This window comes from Miniopterus schreibersii (genome assembly GCF_964146895.1).
Source record: "Miniopterus schreibersii genome assembly, chromosome: 9".
Taxonomy (NCBI): Eukaryota; Metazoa; Chordata; class Mammalia; order Chiroptera; family Miniopteridae; genus Miniopterus; species Miniopterus schreibersii.
The window spans coordinates 60,420,014-60,441,177 of NC_138118.1; the positions used below are offsets into that span (position 1 = coordinate 60,420,014).

General features: G+C 44.4%; 2 protein-coding genes across 7 annotated transcripts in view; one reads left to right on the forward strand and one right to left on the reverse strand.

Annotated features, from left to right (window-relative positions):
• Nucleotides 1-8,496, reverse strand: part of SGCE (sarcoglycan epsilon) — a 64,684-nt gene extending 56,188 nt beyond the window's left edge. For 2 of the 6 annotated variants that reach the window (XM_081147880.1, XM_081147879.1), the window contains exon 1: nucleotides 8,309-8,472. In XM_081147880.1, the coding sequence (XP_081004006.1) occupies nucleotides 8,309-8,417 (109 nt within the window). In that variant the 5' untranslated portion in view covers nucleotides 8,418-8,472. Of the gene's footprint in view, nucleotides 1-8,308 lie in introns of all 6 variants that reach the window. The other 4 variants (XM_081147878.1, XM_081147877.1, XM_081147881.1 and 1 more) reach the window with 4 other exon arrangements.
• A 255-nt stretch (nucleotides 8,497-8,751) lies between these two features.
• On the forward strand, nucleotides 8,752-20,878 carry PEG10 (paternally expressed 10). The gene is made up of 2 exons (XM_081147883.1): nucleotides 8,752-8,917; nucleotides 14,629-20,878. The coding sequence occupies exons 1-2, from the start codon at nucleotides 8,913-8,915 to the stop codon at nucleotides 15,818-15,820; spliced, it is 1,197 nt and encodes a 398-aa protein (XP_081004009.1). The 5' UTR covers nucleotides 8,752-8,912; the 3' UTR covers nucleotides 15,821-20,878.
• Nucleotides 20,879-21,164: the final 286 nt, after the last annotated feature.

Sequence of the window (21,164 nt, forward strand, 5' to 3'; positions counted from 1 at the left end):
AGGGTAAAACGTTCCCTTTCGTGTATCTATTGCCATCCCTCCAATGCCACTCTTTGCACCTTTCCACATCCTGTGCATATGCAAACATGTCTGCATACACATAATATAAGTACATGTACTCTTTTTTTTTACATAATGCGATCACACTTTTTCACTTAGCCTATCTCCTGAGCATGTTTACATGATATTATCACATTGTAAGGTTGCATGGCTTTACGTTGTGTGGCTCAATCATATATATTTTTTTTTTACCAGCACCTCAAATTCAGCCTGTCCAAACTAGGACTCCTGATCTTTCCCTTACAGTCTGGTCCTTCCCCAGCATTCCTCATCCTCCCCGATATGAACAGAAATCTAGAAATCATCCCGAACATCTCTTCCTGCCCAAATTCAACCCGTGACCCACTCCTGTGGCTATCTACTCTTTAAAATGTCCTATCTTCATCGCCCCATCACCGCCCGGCCCAGGTCATCGTTTCTAACCTGGATTATGAAAGGAGCCTTCGAGCTGATCTGCTGCCATCTACTCTGACACTTTCAACCCTTTCTGCACAAAACAGCTAGAGTTCTCTTTTTGAAATGTGAATCTGACCATGTCCTGTGTATACCCTCCAAATATTTTCCATAGATTTTAGGAAAAAAGATTACACTCTTTGAAGTGGACTAGCGAGTCCTGCAAAATTTGCCTCCTTTCACGCTGTGCTTCTCCTTCTCGCTCGGCTCCAGCCTCACTGGACTTCATCCAGCACCTTCTATTTGCCATGTCAACCTGCCCCAGGGGCCGCGAGAGCTCTTTTTTTTTTAAATTTTATGTGAAATATACCTTCCTCTTCACCTCACTAACATTTACTCATCCTTGAGCCCTGAGCATGTCCTCAGAGAAGCCTTCCTTAAATCCCCCGTCTGGCTAAATCCACAACTTAGAAATTCTAGTAGTGTTTGTAGTACGTATCACAGTTCTAAGGGCACATTTATATGTGTGATTATTTAATTAATCTCTGTCAACCCCAATAGGGTAAAAATTCCGTAATGCCCGGGACCACATATTCCCCGGCAACAACTCACACAGAGTCTCAAAACCAGTCGGAGTAAAAAACATAAATGAATAAGAGAATTATTACTTAGGAAAGATGACCACTATTTTTTCTAGTTTTTCATTATTACTATCAATGCTACAGTAAACATCCTTATACTTTTATCTTTTTGAGCATTTTCACAAATATATCTGTAAGCTAAACTCTCAAAAGTAAACCGGGTAGACACAAAATAACATACATTTTGCATTTTGACAGACACGTGTAACAACCTGCCCTGTTTCCACTTCTGCAGTACTGGTCTGTGATTAGAATCCACTCTATTAACTACAGAAAATGAAAGATGTTAAAGATGCTACTACACTGATTATTTCATAGGAAAGGAAAGCCATTGTCATTTTACTGCTGAGTGAGAAACACCAATTTCCCAAGGAGAAAAAAAATAAAGCAACCTTGGGCTATTTTTCCCTTTTCTTCTGCATTCTAAGGTAAAAGATCAATTTTACTTCTATCACCTATTGCTGAAGAAATTGGGAACTAAAATATGTCACTTAACTACTATAGGAAAATTAACTGGAATCTCTTCTTTCAAATTCACAGTGAACCCCAAATCTCCATAATAATCAAAGGGGTGACTAGCTGAATGAGTGTAAAGCTAAAGAATGGGAAAGAATTTACACCGGGGCTGCCCAACTCCTAAACATTTTTGAAATGAGTGGCTTCGTTTGTCAGGAGAGAAAAAAATCTGCCTTCCATGTCACAACAGATGCTGTGGCGATTCCCGGAGTACAGAATGCCGAAGATCTATTCTGAAAGTCTGATTAGTCCAAGGCAATTAAGCAGAAAGTGAGACATGCTAAAGAATAGTGGTTTCTAAGTAACAAAACACACTGAAACCTCTATTGCATCAATATTGCCCCAAAATTCTTAGATGAAGATACAAAAAAAATAAAAATTCTACCCAAGTGACCCAAGGAGAAAAGAGAGAGGGCTTTAGCTTTTTACTAACAAGTTATTTTTTTGATACTACAACATCAATGATCATGCCAGCAACTCCTGTTCTGAGGCTTCCTATTAATTTCTGCAATACGTTCTCGAATTTTTAGAATTTAAACATTAGGGATGCTCCACCTCCCAAACCCAGGAGCAGGAGCGAGCGGTGCATTCAAGGAATTGCAAGTAGCCGCCTGCGGAGCAGGTGAGCCAGCGGTGACGCGCCAGAGGCTCATCTTGGAGCATTTCTCTCTCGGAAACAGGAGCTCAGCCCAGGACCGCCTGTGGCATCTCCCACAACTGGGAAGCGAGCCATCGGAAGGTGCCCTGCGCCCTATGCCAGTCCCACAAGCACGCACGGCCCTTTTATAAAACAGAGAGGAAATTAGGAGAAACTTGCTCAACATTAAAATCATACTTCACGCAGTGGCCGCGTTTCTGACCTTACAGCTTGGGCAGAGGGTGACCGTCCCGGGTGCGGAGGGCAGAGGCCCCGGCGAGAGGAGGAGGGAAAAGTGGGTTAAAAGAGATAACTGGAGAATGTTCTCTTCTTCCTTCCCATCTCTCACTGGCGGCCGCCTTAGTTTTCAAGGCTCCAGGGCATAAAAATTGTCTCTGCGGGGTCAGCTGCCTTACAGGTTCTCACTTCTCAGAAGTGCAGTCCTGTGTGCATGCTCCACAGATTAATCCTGAGCCATCACATTTTCAAAGTTAGCTACGGTAATCAAACGATCAAAAGGCAGATGGAGCGAAGGGGAAAATCTGCCCCAAGACATGTTCGAGACACTAAGAATGTACCCGAGGCACTCAGAAACCAGGCTAGCTAGGCTGAAATAGAAGTTAAAACAGCACGGTGTCAGAAACTACTTTTGATTGAAAGGTTTTATTTTTCTATTGAAAATAAAGCAAAAAATGGTAAAAGGGGGCTGCAGAAGGAAGAATTGCCCCACATGTCCCCCTGGGTAAGAAGCCCCACCAGCTGAGGGCTAAGCTGTCCCGGACGAGCGGCCAGGAGCAACCTGCTCCCCTTAACCCTGGGCACTCCCAGCATCTGCCGTCACTCTGCCAAGGAGCCTGCTGCTCCCAGGGAGCTAGAAACCCCAAGGAAGGAGTAACTCTAGGAAGCAAGTAAGGCTAGGATACTTTGTAAGGGAGAAAAAAAGAGAAAACTTTCTCTTCTCAGATTTTCATGTTTGAAATGGAAGAGGGGAGGAAGGAATGTACTAAATTGCCCTGTTGCAGCAATTTTCAAGTTGTAGGAGATCAACTTGCAACACAACACATAGGGCTATTCTTTTTAGACACTTTATCAGAAAAAATGTTTCCATCACAAGTATCATTGCTGTCCTACATTAAAGTGTTATCATGGCCTTCAAATTAAATGTTCATTACAAAAAAGGTGAATATTTCTGATATTTTAAAAGGATAGACCAAGTAAAGATGTTAAGTTGACTCCCTTGCTGAGGGGCACTGTTACGAAGGTCTCAAGTTGAAATCCTGTCACCCACTGGTACCAGTTCAGCTTTCCCAAGCAAAGAGAAGAGTTTATGGCTACTTTTAGTCTTCAAGCTAAACATTTCCAGACCCTTTGAGGATAGCTCCTACGACAGGATTGCCAGACCCCTCACCATCCCCACGGACTGCTCTGGAAGTTGTCTAATTTGTCAACATCTCTCTTTAAATGTGACAGCCAGAAATGGACACAATACTACAGATGTGGTTAATTAGAGCAGGGCACTATTAATTTCTGTGACATATGGACACTATTCTATTACCAGAATCTAAATTTGATTTTTGATTTTTTGCGGCCACATCATGCCGCTGGTTCATATTAACCTTTTTCCTCAAAAATCACCACCATGTAAAGTCAACTCCTTCCTCACACTTCAGTGAATTATGAAGCATTTACTACTATAAAATATCTTTTTGCATACCACTGCAACCTATGTTAACTCTAAGTTCTGTTATCTAATTGTAACAGTTAACCCTTTTTAATTCATTTGTGGACTTTAGAGCAAGCTCCCTAGATCTTCATCAAAGTCATTCATAAAAATTTTGAGGAAGAATGTGTGATCCTTCACCAGGGACCACTCCCGGACCCAAACTCAGTAACCCGCACACCTGGCAGGTGCTGGTTCAGCCAGACTCACGCTGTCAAAGCAATCCTGCTAGTTTACACACCACGCCACACACAGAGTATCCTCAAGCCTTGACGAATGCTTTGTTGAAAGCAAAATTCACTTATCTTTCAGAACAAAGTGTAAAGAATCTGCACACCTTAAAATTACAGTCATGTGAAAATATATGTGCACATGCATCAGACCAGAAAAGCAGGAGCATCCATACATATGTTCTAATGTCAGACTGCAGAGATTGTTTCTCATTCAATACTGTCTTTGCTATAGTTACGTTGTTTTAAAAAGTGAAGACACAGGGAATTTTGCTTAGAGGCAGCTCATGTGAAATAGCTTTAAGAGCATTGAGCCTCTATCAGATCCTACCCACCTGAAAACCCCAATCAGGAAGAAAAAAAAAAAAAAGTCATTTGAAAAGACTTGTTGATCCTTAGAAACACCAGCTTCTTTTTTTAATTTTTATTTTGCATTGCTGTGTGTGGTTTAATATTTCTGGAAATCAGGGAGATAGCAGACTGAATCCTGAAGTTTAGGAAAAGACTGGATGTTTTTGCGTCTGTGCGTCTGTCTGTCCGTCATGTCTGTCTCTCTGTCTCTGCTCGTTGGAAAGAATGGAAAAAAACCCAAAATCATCATGATAATATTTCTGTGAAGCTCCTGTCTGAAACAGAGCTGCAGCCTAAGAATCTCTAACGGACACATACACCCATATCATCTATTCACCGAGAGTCCCTTTTAACACTAAGAGCAGAATCAGCAATAGAATTTGCACTGGTGTTTCGAACTGAGGTAAGAGCAAGTTTAAAGAAAAGGGGCTGGATAGACTAAGTGTGGTCAGTTAGTAAAAAAGAAAAAGGAACAAAGTGACTAGTTATCTTGGAGAAGATGTGATCTATAAATACTGCACATATCAGAATCCCAAGCAATTTGAATATCTGATTGAGAAATTTTAACATGTCAGGGTTCCTTCATTGTTTCAGCATTTTGGTTAGAGCATGGTTTTCATCAGTGGAAAGCCAGTGTTAGAAACTGGATACATGTTATTTTTCTCTCTTTGAGGTTGTCTCTTACCAGTATTTTTTCATTAGAGACACGTGAAAATTCCACTTTGCTTAGAAATACAATTTGTCAACCATACTAGAATTAAAGCTAAATGTATGAGGTAAATCAACAGCTTTTAGATTTATGGCAAACTCTTACAGTAAATGGATAAAATGATCAAATACTAAGTCTAGTTAATGTCTGACCACTGAAAATTTTACTTTGCTTAGAAATAAATTCTCCCACCATACTAAAAGTTAAGCCAAATGTATGAGGTAAATCAGCAGATTCACAGACCCATAGCAAATTATCATTTAAAGTAGATAAAATGTCCAACTAGAAAGTCCACTTATTATTTGACAAATGAAAATTCCACTTTGTTTTGAAATACAATTTCCCTACTAAACTAGAAGTTAAACATAGGTAGTAAATCAACAGCTTCATAGACCCACAGAAAACTTTCATTAAGATGGATTAAAATGTGCAAATACAATGCCCAGTTATTATTTGATAAAATAGATACTGCACATTAGCAACTCTTTTGCTTTTACATGAACTCTTGTGCAAAATAGGTAAGAAACAGTCAACACTGGGAACAAATACCTGAGAAAATCCAAAATTCACGTATGATTTTAAATGTCAAAAGAGTGTTTAAAATTCTTTATTAATTTGAGAGGTAGGGTTTAATGTTGTTTTGTTGTTTTAAATAACAAAAATGTTATCTAAAGTATTGCCTATTAACCTTGTATTTTGTTTTTATTTTTAACATTTTGTTTTAGATAAGAAAGATTAATCAAAACTACTTACCTACTGATTTTTTTTCCCTTGGAAAGTCTGTTTCTAAGGCAAAGTTAAAATTATTTCATATGTAGAGGAATAAACAGTGCAAGGAAATATACAAAAATGATAACTATGTGTATGTTAGCATAGTGAAATCAGAGAAAATTCTCAGTTCTCTGGTTATAAATCTTTATGTACTAATGTTCATTAAAATTTTTAATTAAAAAATGTAATTAATATTATTTCCTTTCTAAAAGTCTCTGAAAATGTAATGCTATTTGACAGTTAAGTCTCTTTGAAAAGAAAATAGAGAAAAATTACTTTGATTCCATTTTTAATTTTAGAAATTATATATATGCACCTCTGCAAAATATGTACTAGTTAAAGAAAGTCTGAAAAAGTAAACTCCATAATGTTTACTGGGGTTATCTTAGAATGAAGAGGTTACAGGTGAGCTTTTTTTGCCAGTTTTCTAGAGTATTTTCCCCTGAAATTTGTACAATAAATAAAAATTACTTATGATAAAAATAATACTAAAGCTTTTAAAATTATTTACAAAAAGAAAATACTGGTTAACATTTTGAAATAAAAAAATCAATTGGTTCAAACTTGTTCAATAGTCTTGGGATAATTTATAAACTTGAAATTTCCCTACCATCTATACTGATTTTCAATCTTACTTTTTGGAAAAGGTGAAGTAACTTTTCTGGAGTAAAATAAAGCTAAGAATTTGACAGTTCAGTGGTCACAACAACAGTACTCTAGGAAACATAAGAAATCCTGATATTAGTCTATCTTGAAGAAAAGGGTGCACATCCTAAAATATAAATGTGTTCCCCCAAGTTCCTAGAAAAATATTTTTCATTGTTGGAAATCTGCAGTTCATTCATTCATGTATCTAATGGTCAATATTTTATTTCTGATAAAAAAGTAAAATCTCATTGTGCTCCAATTTTGTTTATTTGTAGGAATAAACACAGTAGGATCCCTGCCACCCTGTCATCTATGAGCCAAATTTTTACTTATTCTCTCTGTATAAAATAACCTGTAGCAATGTTACTAAACTATACTGAATGTTAGCCTTCAAATACAAATGTGTCTCGTTCGTTTAAGGAACGTTACTCAGCTGTAGACAATGTGCTTTCCCATTTTAACTTAAACTTCTCTCGCTCTGATTATCAACAGATTGTCCGTTTTCTCAGCGCCTAACACTTTGGGGCGCTTAAAAAGAAATCCGCGCTAAGGCTTTTTTAAAAAAGCATCCCTCTTCATCATTTTATGAGTCTTTTAGCTCCCTGCAGTTTTCTCTAACGTAAAATATGTATGTTTACATGTAGAGATGCACACAAATATTTGCGGCTGGATCTCGGCAAAGCGCTTGAAAGGATTAACCTGAGACTGCCGTGACTAAATGTATTTATTCTTTCTACAAGATTTACAAAAATGCAACCTTGCAGGAAGACCTAGGTCTCGGTGAAAATCTCATAATCGCCACCAAAAGGCCGTGGCCGCGAGTCTCCGGAGCCCGCCGGGCGCGCTCGAGGCGCCCACAGCTGCTTTTAATTGTCTCTGCTTCCTCGAAACTGCACTTGGAGGGGCAAGCGGGGCCGTCGGCGGCGTCTCCAGCCCCCGCAGCCCCCGCAGCCCCGCAGCCCCGCAGCCCCCAGCCGGTTAACCCTGACCGGAGCGCCCGCCTAGCTCCAGCCTTTCGGGATTCCGCTTCCCTGCCAGGAAAGCCCAAGAAAAACGAGGTAGCCGCCGCCGAGAAACGAGCTCAGTAAGGGGGGGAATCAGATGTTCCAAACGCACATTTTTCTGTTCTCTCCGGATCGGATTCGAGAAAAGGGAACAATGTGTTTATGTGGAGGGGGACGCCGCTTGACAACCCATTTCCTTTAGCTCGCCTCTGGGCCGCAGATCCCAATTCGTGGGGTAACGAGCCCCCCCAGAAAATATGGGCAATGACTCCCAGCTCTTTGTTTCAGGGATAGGGAGAGGTCCACCACCGGAGTTGGAGATGGGGTTGGGGGTGGGGGGGTAGGGTTGGGAATGGAAACTGGAGATGAAATTTCTGCGATTTCTGGGCAGGGAGGGGCCCGCGGAGGGGGGGGGGGGCAGAAAAGGCCCGAGGTAAACCGGGGAAGGGACACACAAGGCCCGGAAGTGGGGTGGGGGGCGTCCTGGAGGAGGGGTGCAGTAAGGACCCAGGCAGTAAGTGGGGCTGATGGCTAGAAAATGCACCCGGGTACCCAAAACCTGGGCGGGGGATGGGGAGGTTGTAGGCCTGTTTGCCTCGGTACCTCCTGTCGCGCGCGGGCCACTAACCTGTCAGCAAGAAGGTGCCAGTGGTCCAGGGGCTCATCCTGCGTGTCCCCCGACCCTGTCCTGTCCAAGCACAAGGGTCTCCCAGCTCCCACCACCGGGGCAATTGCATTCTTGGCCTGCCTAGGCCGGCCGTCCTCGATCCTCCCCACCCCTCCCTTTCTTCTTTCCTCCCAGCTTGGCCAGTTCAGCATCAGCATCCTGCACCCCCTCCTTAATCTCGTACTCCCTCTAGCGGCGAGCCAGGGTAGCGAGGCATCGCCCCCACCCCCATCCTTCCCGCCCCCGCATCCCCTCCGCCCCCCTAACTCGCGGAGCACGCTGGGATTTGGCGCCCCCCTCCTCTGTTCAGCCTATATAAGGCTCCCAGTCTGCGCTCTGGGTACACGCGCTTCAACTTCGGTTGGTGTGTGTCGAAGAAACCTGACTGCGACCTGGGAGCACAGCGAACCGCGGAGAGGGTCCACCGAGCCTCGCGAAAGGTCCGCTGAGCGGGCCCGCAACCGGAGCCACTCCGGTTTGCGGAGCACCCAGCGGAGCCCTCGCCTGGCACAGGTGTGGGACCCCGTCCTTCCTGCCTTCGCAGAGGAGTCCTCGCGTGGTGAGTATGCGGTGAGGACTTTTTTTTTCAAGATCAGATTCAATCCCCATTCTTATCGGGAGATGGAGTAGCTCCCCTGAATATCTTCACACCTTGTCACGCCTTCACTGGCTGTACCCCAAAACAGAGTGGAGAAACCAAGCCTTCAGGGCTATGATTTCCAGAACCTAAGTCCAGATATGGGCTGTAGACAGACATGAGCTGCGGACGGACATGAGCTGCAGACGGACATGAGCTACAGGCCAATTTGGAATTTGCTCTTCAAATGAGCTACAAAGTGATACGCGCTGCAAACTAATTGGCGCTTCATGCGCTACAGACTGATAAGCGCTTCAATTGCGCTACAGACTGATGGGCGCTTCAGAGCGCTACAAACCAGTAGAAACGGCAACGATCTATGAGCTGCAGACCGATTTGCGCTTTAAGTGCGCTATAAAACCTAAGCTGCAGAAGATTAGCGCTACAAAAATGATACGATTGCACTACAACAGCGCTTCATTGAGCTACACGCTACAAGGCACAGGAACTGCAGAGGTACATGAGCTGCAGAACAATTTATACCCTCAAACGCTCTACAAAGTAATAACAGCTGCAGAGATATCCAAGCTGCACTGTTTGGCGCTACAAAGAAACCAGCTGTAGAGGGATGTAAGCTTCAGAGTCAAATTACTCTGTATTCTTAGAGGGGGGAACCCCACCCTTTGTCTCTAACATACCTTTTGGAATGGCTCCCACTACGTTTTTCTGCAGGTCGGTTCTCTGCGTGCTGGTGGTGGTAGACAAAATGGAGCCCCAGGCAAAAATTAGCGTTTAACATTCTGCCTACACCATTCCTGCTATAGCAGTGGAGTGGAGGGGCCCTGCCTTGAGTGTAAAAGGGAATATTTTGGTGGTGGCAGAGCGGGCTTCCCTGCCTAGTTGGGCTTGATTGAAGTCGCGCTATAGTTGTAGCGGTGGCGCGATTCGGCGTCCAGCAACAGTTTGTGGAAACTGTTGGTTTGCTTAGTATTGGGGAGGGTTTGGGTCTGGAGGGGATTGCTCTTGTTGCATGAAATGAATCTGGCTTTTGGAGGCTGGTGGGAGGGTTTTGGGAGGGGGGATCCTGCGAGAGGCATGCAGCCAGTCTCAGACCTGCCCCGCCCATTCTAGCGCGCCTTCGTTGCGGTATCTGCTCAGAGCCGGTTTAGCGCCTCCCAGCGCCTACTTGGAGCGCGCCTCCCCAGCGCGCGCCTCCCCAGAACGCGCCTTCCCGAGCGCGCCTCCCAAAGCGCGCCTCCCCAGAACGCGCCTTCTAGACCCCGCTTCCCCAGACCCCGCCTCCCTCGGAGCCCGCCTCCTTTGAGGGGGTTCCCTAGACCCCGCCTATCCAGAGCTCGGCCCCTCCCTAAGCCAGCCTCCTGAGTTGGCCTACAGCCCCGCCTCCCCCAGAGCCGCCTGCGCCTGCGCAGTGTGAGCTATCCCCCACCCCATCGGGCCCAACTCTGCGCCTGCGCGCCTTCTCTACTTGAGCTTGGCTGCATAGCCCCGCCCTCCTGCGGTTTCTCTGCTGCACGGATTTTGCTTTTTATCCACAAGTGTCAAATATAAGAATAATAGAGAACAATTAACAACAATCACAATTATACCTAGAATGCATAAGCACTATTTATAAGTGCTTATGCATATGTTAAGTAACATAATCCCACAATTTAAATTTCTGATAGTGGGTTATAAAGGGTGCTTCTAGAAGCTTACATGACTGGCGCCTTTAAAGGCAATCCAACTAAATGTTTTTACTACAAATGAAAAGTAAAAGAAAATGTTTTAAAAACTTTAATATTTAAGGGGGGAGGTTGGCGGGATTTTGGTTTTTGGTTTTTTGCGACACTACTGGACCTTTGTGGTGGTACTTATTGGAATCCCATGCGTTGGTGGATACAAAATAAGGAACAACTTGAACTATTTCATAGGAGGTTTAAGTGGCTTATTGGTGGTGTGCTGGCTTGGCCTCTGAGTGGGAATGAGGCGTATATCTATGTGCCTATGAAGCTAGATTTTTTTCTTGGAACTCTAGGGTATTAGCCCTGGCTAATTTTCTACATATTTATTAATTGTGCCTGGCATATGGTAGGCACTCATTAAATATGTGTTAAGTGACTAGAGTAAATTGTTTTATTCGGTGTTTTCCTTGGTGTTTGCAGGTTTTTTCTGGTGCCTTGCTCCTGGCTCTTTCCTATAGTGCATTGCTTGCCTTATCTCTTACATTTAACAGGATCTTTTAAAAAAGTATGGATTTTTTTAAACTCCAATGTAAGCTGTAATTATAATACAACACAACTAAATTAATTTAAAGTATTCAAAATAATTAGCTTTTTAAAAAATAAAAAAGCAAAAGCTAATTATTTAAATTTGGGGCAAGTGGACTATTTAATGGTACATAATTGTCATATTTAAAATTTGTGTAATGTAACGTAAAGTGGTTGCATTACAAAATATAGATTGAGGGTTTTAACTAGCATTATGAAACATCTTTATAAAACAAAGTCATACTTTATTGCCAGTCAGATGTACCATGTTTCTGTTTCTAACTAAATGAAGAAATTAAAAAACCTGGTTCCATATGTTATAAACCATGTGCCAGGACTTTGTTATGAGGGAGATTTGGGGGGCTTTGGCTCTCCAAATTCTGTCAACCCCACCCCTAACAAGTATACAATCGTGCTTATCATAATTACAGCTTTCATAAGTCCCCAGGTCCCTTTTACCGACCTTGACACCCTGACATCCCTCTTCTTGAAAATTTTGTATCTGCATTTTAAAGAGTTCAAACCAATGGTAAAAGTATGTGCATGTTAATGAACTTGCATTTTACAAATAGTACACATAGTACTCAAAAAGAAATTTGGACATTTGAAAATGTAAAGCAATTAAGAGTTGCTTAATGAAGTGTCATTTCCTAACAGAATGTTTAATGTACAGCAGTTTTTGGCTACAGCTGTTCTTTGGTGTGTTTGTGGAATAGAAATTTTTAGACGTCATCCTAAAGAGTCAAAGATTGAACAAATGTATGTATTTAATTCCTAAAAAGACTAACACTAAACTCTTTTTCATATATAAAAATGGCATCTGTCCCAGGTAACTTGGCTTTATACTGAATGTCATTTCAGGTTTTAGAAATGGGGACTCTTGACCCCTCCATCCCCCCAGCCTCCCAATCCTGCCCCAGTTAAGGGGGCATTTAAGGAGCTATAGTTTTGTAATTCAAATCCAGTCACAATGCTCCTGTTCCCTTGTTAACCTGTACTCCAGTTGCTGTTAAACATTTCAACACTTTCTTTACACTGATAGTTAACCTGCCTGCCCACTGCCCTATCACTTTTAATGGTTAAAGTACTCTGGTCTGGGCATTTGTCTTTTTTAGGACTTAGAGTCCCACACCAAAATTACAATTCCTGGTGGTGGAGGCCTGAGACCTGATAGTAGTAAAGGTCAGGGGTCTCAAACTGGTGACCTTGCACGCCAAATGAGGCCCTGAATTGTTTGACCAGCACTGGATTTAAATGTTTTTAAAGAATTAAAAGAATTGAATGTATTTGGGAGGGGAGGTGTGCATCCTCAGGTTGCATAGTTGCAGCCCCTCCCTATTGTCTGAACTTCAGTCTCTTCTGACTTTTATATTACCTTCCTGTCTACCAAAAGCATTTGAATTTTAAACTCTTATTGATCTTCTGTTTCCCTAAACAATTCAGTGATTGTTTGCTTAATTTCCTAATGTGTTGTTATGTTTGACCTATTATTGTGTTTTGCAGATGTTAAAACCATCAGACCTGGGCCTCAATAAAGCCCACCCATCCCAGTGACTGTGACTGACACGTAGGTTAACCTTTCTGACCTGGTTCAGTCTGCACCAGGCCTTTTCAGAAATCTGTGTTTTGAAAGCATTAATTTCTACAGGACAGAAATGGCACCTGAGTCACCTGACCTGTGCTTATTAGTTTTTCAATAGGACAATAAAATTCTTTATTAATTAAATTTAATAAATAAAAATTGTATTATTTTGTGACCTTATATTCTGAGTGTCACCAATACAATTGTCTTTAAGGAGTTGGAAATGAAACCAAATGTCAAACTATGATGTGTTAATTGCATCTTCTAATTTTTTTAAACGTGAATATTTTATCTTGAATGTCAACTCATTTTTTGTATCCTAAGGTATTAAAGTAATTAAATAGAAAGTTAAAACTATTAAAATGGCACAGTAAATCTGTCCAGTAAGGACTCTGCTGTATAGCCACTCTTTGGAGAGGCCACAAAAACAGCACAGGGCACAGGGCATAGGGTGTCAGGGTTGGGGCAAGGGAGGGGCCTAAAGGATTAGGAGGGGTCTTAGGAAAGAAGGAGGAAGGGGTATTTCTCTACAGCCAGGGACAGAGCTGAAGCTTACAGGTATATTTTATTACCACCACCGTTTTTGCTTTTCAATTGTACCCTCCTATTGGTTGAAATAGTAGTTATTTTTCACCTAACTTCTCTGAATAACACGTTTATCTTTGCATTTTTATTTTATGTAATTAATTTGGTATACATTTTCATTCGTATGGGTCAGAGAGGAACAGTATTGACAAGTTAGAATTTAGTGCACAGGCAGTCTGCCTACTTTATACATTATATTTCTAAACTTTTGAGCACTTTCCTAGAGTTTTCCAAAAATGAAAATTTGATGCTCATTAAAAAATCATTGAAAAGTTAAAATAATTTAATCTAAATACATTTAACCCTATGTTTAGAAAGTATGCAGACTCTGTGATGATTTATTGTATGTGTGATTTGTCACCATACATATAGTTAGGGACGTGTAGTCTCTTCTCTCCCATATCCACAACCCCCACACCACTATCCTACACTAAATTAGCCCTAGGAGTTTAGCCCTATCCCACACTAAATCACAAACTTTCACGTAGGGCAGCACTGGCAAATTTTGTTTAAAAAGCAGGGATTACAAACTTGTGGCCTGCAAGTCAAATGAGGCCCTGGGTTTGTTTGATCGACACAGTATTTTAAAAAATACTATCTTTAGGTGGGAAATGCATGCCCAGGTTGCCATAGTTGCAGCCCCTCCCTGTTTTAATACCAACTTCTTTACACAGAAAGTAACCTTTTTTGTTCTCTTATTAGTAATTTTATTAATATCAGCTAACAGTTATTGAAAACTCACTATATGCTTTACCTGAATTATTTAATTAAATCCTTATTATAAGTTTGAGGTGTACTATTATTGGGCTTCTTCCAGTGTCCCATTTTATATATAAAGCCCAGCTCCTCCTAGGAGGTAGCAACTGATGTTTGTTGATGCCTACATAAAAGGAAGGAAAAACTGACATACACATGTTGCTGCTCAGTGCCACTTCTGTCCCGTAGGGCATTCAATGTGGGAAATCAAATTATGGCTTGAAAATTAATTTAGACAACGCATACTGTTGATAGTTATATATTGTCGAATCATAATGAACAGGTGACTCTGGAGGAGAAAAAGTCACTTGGAAATCAAAAAGAGGGGTTTTTCCCCATTATCGATTGTTTCTTTGTAGAGGTTTTGTTTGTTTATTAACTATTAATCTAAGCAAGTAAAGAGATACTTTACTCACATATTTAAAGTACTTAGTGGATACTTTAAACGCTAAATTGTTCTTTGTGTTGTGCTGCTTTGACCGTATATGTTGAATTATGCTTCTATCATTTACAGAAACAGAAAACTCTTGAAAACCAAAAGAAGAAAGGGTGGAAGAGGAGGCCAGGATCCAGGCCTCCGCCCGCACAGGAGCGAAGCTACGCCCGGGAGGTTCCCTCCCACCCCGGCTTTCACCCTGGGGCCCGACTGCCCACCTCCTCCCCCTCCTCCCCCCCCTAACGACCCCTCCTCCCCACGCAGCTGCCAAGGCGGCCAGTACCTGCCCAACCTGGCCGAGCGCCGGCGGGAGGATCTCTCCGAGGAGATCAACAACCTCCGGGAGAAGGTCATGAGGCAGTCGGAGGAGAACAACAACCTGCAGAACCAGGTGCAGAAGCTCACCGAGGAGAACTCGAACCTGCGCGAGCAAGTGGAGCCCGCGCCGCCCGAGGAGGAAGACGAGCTGGAGCTGCGCGGCGCGGCGGCGGCGGCGGCCCCGCCCCCTCCGGAGGAGGAGGAGTCCCCCGAGGACCTGCCCGAGAAGTTCGACGGCAACCCCGACACGCTGGTTCCTTTCATGTCCCAGTGCCAGCTGTTCATGGAAAAGAGCACCCGCGATTTCTCCGTCGACCGCATCCGCGTCTGCTTCGTGACCAGCATGATGACCGGCCGCGCCGCCCGCTGGGCCTCCGCCAAGCTGGAGCGAGCCCACTACCTGATGCACAACTACCCGGCCTTCATGACCGAGATGAAGCACGTCTTTGAAGACCCGCAGCGGCGAGAGGCGGCCAAGCGCAAGATCAGGCGGCTGCGCCAAGGCATGGGGTCGGTCGTGGACTATTCCAATGCTTTCCAGATGATTGCCCAGGACCTGGATTGGAACGAGCCCGCGCTCATCGACCAGTACCACGAGGGCCTCAGCGACCACATCCAGGCGGAGCTCTCGCGCCTCGAGGTGGCCAGGTCGCTGCCCGGGCTCATCAGCCAGTGCATCCACATCGAGCGGAGGCTGGCCAGGGCGGCCGCCGCGCGCAAGCCGCGCTCGCCGCCGCGCGCGCTCGTCTTCCCGCGCATCTCCGCCCACCACCAGGCGGACCCCACGGAGCCCGTGGGCGGCGCGCGCATGCGCCTGAGCCAAGAAGAGAAGGAGAGACGCCGGAAGCTCAACCTGTGCCTCTACTGTGGGAACGGGGGCCACTACGCCGACAACTGTCCTGCCAAGGCCTCGAAGGCTTCGCCGGCGGGAAACTCCCCGGCCCCGCTGTAGAGGGACCTTCAGCGACCGGGCCGGAAATAATAAGGTCCCCACCAGATGATGCTTCATCTCACCTGCAAGTGATGCTCCAGATTCACATTCCGGGCAGACACACCCTGTTCGTCCGAGCCATGATCGATTCTGGTGCTTCTGGCAACTTCATTGATTACGAATACGTTGCCCAGAATGCGATTCCTCTGAGGATCAAGGACTGGCCAATCCTTGTGGAAGCGATTGATGGGCGCCCCATAGCCTCGGGCCCCGTGGTCCACGAAACGCATGACCTGATCGTCGACTTGGGAGACCACCGTGAAGTGCTGTCCTTCGATGTGACGCAGTCCCCGTTCTTCCCCGTCGTCCTGGGGGTGCGCTGGCTGAGCACACACGACCCTAACATCACCTGGAGCACCCGATCGATCGTCTTTGATTCCGAATACTGCCGATACCACTGCCGGATGTATTCTCCAATACCGCCCCTTCTGCCGCCGCCGGCGCAGCCGTCCTTTTACTACCCGGTGCGGTACTACTACGTGCAGAACGTGTACACCCCGGTGGACGAGCACGTCTACCCCGAGCACCGCCTGGTGGACCCCGCCATAGAGATGATTCCCGGGGCGCACAGCATCCCCAGCGGACACGTGTACTCGCTGTCCGAGTCCGAAATGGCAGCTCTGCGCGATTTCGTGGCCAGGAACGTGAAAGATGGGCTGATCACCCCAACCATCGCGCCCAACGGGGCCCAGGTCCTGCAAGTGAAACGAGGGTGGAAGCTGCAAGTCTCTTACGACTGCCGAGCTCCCAACAACTTCACCATCCAGAATCAGTACCCTCGGCTCTCCATCCCAAACCTGGATGACCAAGCCCACCTGGCTTCGTACACCGAATACATACCTCAGATACCCGGATACCCGTCGTACCCGGCCTATGGCTCGTACCCGACCTACCCCGTCGGATTCGCCTGGTACCCAGTGGGACGAGATGGACACGGGCGCCCGCTCTATGTCCCCGTGATGATCACCTGGAATCCGCACTGGTACCGCCAGCCTCCGGTGCCCCAGTACCCGCCGCCGCAGCCGCCGCCCCCGCCGCCGCCGCCGCCGCCGCCGCCGTCCTACAGCAGCCTGTGAATGCCGCGTGTCCTGCAGGCCCTCCGCCCTCAGCAGGCGTCCCTGCTCAGCTTCTCTGTCAGCGACCGTGTGCCGCCGTGGACTGCTGTCTCTCCGGGCCAGCCTGAGCTGCAGTCCTCTGCAACGGCCGCAGGAGGTCAGGGCCGCCGCCCTGGACTGGCACACACCCTAAAAGCACCAAAAGAGCTCCAGCATTTTCTGGGAGCAACAGAATATGGACCAACAGATTCTCTCTCCGTTTCCCACCTTTAACTGCCGATGCTAACCTAAAATTCCTAACGCGTTTACGGCCCAGCGGATCTTGGAAACCTTGGATGAGCCTTTACAGAGAAGCTGATGCCAACACAGGAAATGCTGTTTTCTTTCTGGAGGGGGAGAGCTTGAGGAGGACATGACTTTCCTTGCAGTTTCGGTACCCTCTCTGCATCGCCGGAGGACCGACGCCTTATTAAGGAAGCCACAATTATTGGTGCAGTGCGAAGCGGCTTCCGTGATCTTCTTTGCTGCACCCTTAGGAACTTCACCATCTGCAAACTTCTCTTTCACGGTTCTGTTAATTCTCAAGGAGCAGCAACTTGACCGGTTCTCCCAGGAGCAGGCAAAAACCCCTGCAACAGAAACACCTCAAGCTTGAGAAGGAAGCGCCCTTTCAGACAGACTCTTGCATGTTGAGTGTGCCTTCACATCCTGGTGCAAACCACACGTACCCAAGAACTCTGGCTTTGTCACAACACCTCACCATCGTCATGCCAGCAGTGGCTTCCACAGAATGGTAAGCCTGGCAACCAGAAACTGTTGGTGGCTCCAAGCCTGTTGGTATTTGTGAAACGTGACCACCTGTCCATCACGTCTGAGGGCTGATGAGTGGCAAATGAATCACTGGAAGTCTTGGGAGCATGTGTCCACATCTCTGCCTCCTTACACATCTGGGCATTTCATCGTCACTAAACTGTAGCATCAGGATGCTTAGAGAAGGAGAATGATTTTAGCGCCCAGGCACACTCTTATGCCTGGGAGGGGTGTCTTTGAAGAAGAGAAAAATGGGGCACTGGACACTGTCTTGAGGATGTGGACTACTTTAGTGAGCTACAAATCCAGCTGCCGATGAATGAAAGGTCTCTGAAAGCAACTCGGATGACTCGAAGCAACAGACAACACGCGTGTTGTCTTCGATCCAGTGACATCATCTGGTGTCTCCTGGATGCTTTGTGCTAACCTGGGAATGCCTGACTTCCTTTAGCCTGGTCCCTTGCTACTGCCTTGAAGTGTTTGTCTAACCTCTCTTTCTGTTTAATTCTTTACTACTGCCATTAACCCTGCTGCAGGATTTGTGTCGCCCTTCCTGCCTGGTTGCCGAGACTCCATTTCGCTGCCGTGCGTGGGGAAGAAGATGATGATTGAAGGGGTGTGTTTTTCAACACACAGTCGCCAGTTGCCAAAACACAGTTTAAGCAGCAGAGAACAACATGGTATATATTTCAAATTGTCTATCAGGAAGAGGAGTCTAATGGTGAAGTTTCATTTGTCATCAACATCTTTTAACATATTCATCATCATCCACCCTTATTCTTGCATGTTTAAATACTTAAATGTTTTAGCTGTAGATTAGTGGTGTCCTTTAACAGTGTTTTAAAGTGGTGACTGCTCAAATATTATTTCCATTGAATTACAAAGTACTATTCAGTTCTTATTGTGTTAGAGTTAAGCTAATTAAAACCGATGAGTAATGTAGTGTAAAATACTTAACTGTGAACTCTTACAAACACTGTGAATGGAGGCTCCTCGGAACTGGAGTTTTGTATAATAGTTCATCTTGTTCATCTTCAATCTTTTATTTTAACATCATATATAATTTCAATTTAATCAATTAGGCCTTTAAAAATCTGACGAAAAATATACAAATTCAATTGGCTATTTAATCCAGAATAACTTTCTTTTTACTTTTTCAATGGAATCAGAAAACTTGTCAGTCACTCGTGTGTTTTAGAGTACGTGATTATTTTTAAATGGTGCATTTGTGCTTCTGGACTCATTTGAAGCGTCGCTTCAGTTTACCTCAGATACCAATCCATCCTCCATATATTTGAATTCAAGTTGTGTTGTGTCAAATTTACAGTTGTCAATTGATCTTCAAGCTGCAGGGGGCCTAGAAATGGGTCTTCGTCTGCAGCTGCAGCATGTGCACACGGACATTTGCCATCACTGCAAGCGAAAGTCTGGAGATGTTGGCCGGCGAGGACAACAGTCAGGGAGAGTGTGGTGGTATGGGTGTCCATCCAACGCAAGGATGAAGTCCCTGACACACACGGCTGTTTAGTAAAGCTTGTGAAAAACTTTTGGCAGTGTGTACTATGTTCTCTTGCTATATATGCTATCTATAAATGTAGGTGTTAAGGATAAGTAATTTCAAATTTATTGTTCTGTAGCATCAGAATTTTACTAAGTTTCCTTTCAATCAAATGATTTATCTTGTTGCTATTGATCAAATTTGTGTTAATTGGATACTTTAAAATTTTGGGGCATTTTCCAACAAAGATGCCTTTATTCTTAAGAAAGGAAAGAGTAAAATAATTAAATCTCTAAAGAAGTTAGAAAGGGAGCAAACTAAAAACAAAGGAGATAAATAAATCAATATCAATTATTAAACAAAGCCAACAGTCAACCCTTTGAAACAAATTGGCAAAATTGATTGACTTTTGGCCCAAATTTGCAGTTAATTAAAAAATCGAGGAAGAAGAAGATATGAGCTCCCATTTTTAGGCAAACTCGGAGAGAGCTAGCTAGCTGAGGTCATCGTGCTGGGATATAGAAGAAGTTTACATTTCTGAAGGGTCAGTTTAGTTTGAGCTATGAGGTATTTGTATTAGATGCTGGAAAATGAAGAATTAGTTTGATTAAATCATGTGAGGTAGCACAGTGAACTAGCAGGTGCACAGAATAAGAGGGGCACATCTATATAGTGCAGTCTGGATTTCTGTTTAAGTTTGCAGGTACCTCTTAGACTTCTGAATTGATCCAGTTGTCATCTACCACAGACAGCTAACATCAGATTGAATTCCAAGATTGGCAACAAAGAACACTGCTGGGAAAGACCTGGGCAGAAAGGAAGGACCACCTGCAGAGATGAAAAGCCGGGTGGGAACCACACTACATTTTCATCTAAAGAAAGAAAGCACATCTTGTGGGAATGAAAGTTCTTTGTTGTTTCAGATTGTAGAATGCTATTGAATTGGTCTGTGGAAAATTGTATTGTTTTTATTTCTTTGTGTAATCAGTTTAAGTAATAGGGGATATATATAATCATAAGTAATTTTAGGGTGGGAGGGATTATTAAGTAATCTTAAGTGGGTGGGATTAGTTAAACAGCATGATTATTATTAGATATCTCTATAAGTAGACATGTGTACTTGTGATCCTTTACCCTGTGATTGCTACCCTTAATCATTTCAAATAAATTCGGAGGGAACTGCAGGGAGATTAAACCTATTTAGGGTGACTTGAACATGGAAAAAACCCTAGTGGGATAAAGTTCAAAGGTGATCGCATAGATCATTAAATAGATCATTTAATGCCCTGGGTGTTAACTCCAGGGACTGAGATTGTGAGCAGAGCCTTTAGAGAGTTACAGGGTGGATAGATACCCTTTGAGAAATTGTTGCTGAAATGACATTGATAAAGATGAATGTTGAATATTCATGGAAGTTATACAAAAATGATTAATAAGAAATGAAAGCGATGAATAAAAAACGTTGCTCCCATCAGTCGCCCTCCTCTTTACCTCTTCTCCCTACCCCTACACCTTCTACCTGCTCTTGTCCCACATCTCTACCCTTCCCCATTATTATCACTGTATTCTCTTTACTCTTTCTTTCTCTCTAATTACTAATATTGTATTGATGTTATAATAAATTCAATTAATAAAGATTTAGTGGTTAAGTGCAAATTGTGTCCTGATCATTTCAGCGTCCACCAGCAACAAGGGAATAGGGTGGGGGAGTGGAGGGTAAGGGAGTGAACAGGGTGGGGGAGTTGGGGGTGGGGAGTGGAGGGGTGAGGGAGTGGACAGGGTGGGGGAGTGGAGGGTAAGGGAGTGAACAGGGTGGGGGAGTTGGGGGTGGGGAGTGGAGGGGTGAGGGAGTGGACAGGGTGGGGGAGTGGAGGGTAAGGGAGTGAACAGGGTGGGGGAGTTGGGGGTGGGGAGTGGACAGGGTGGGGGAGTTGGGGGTGGG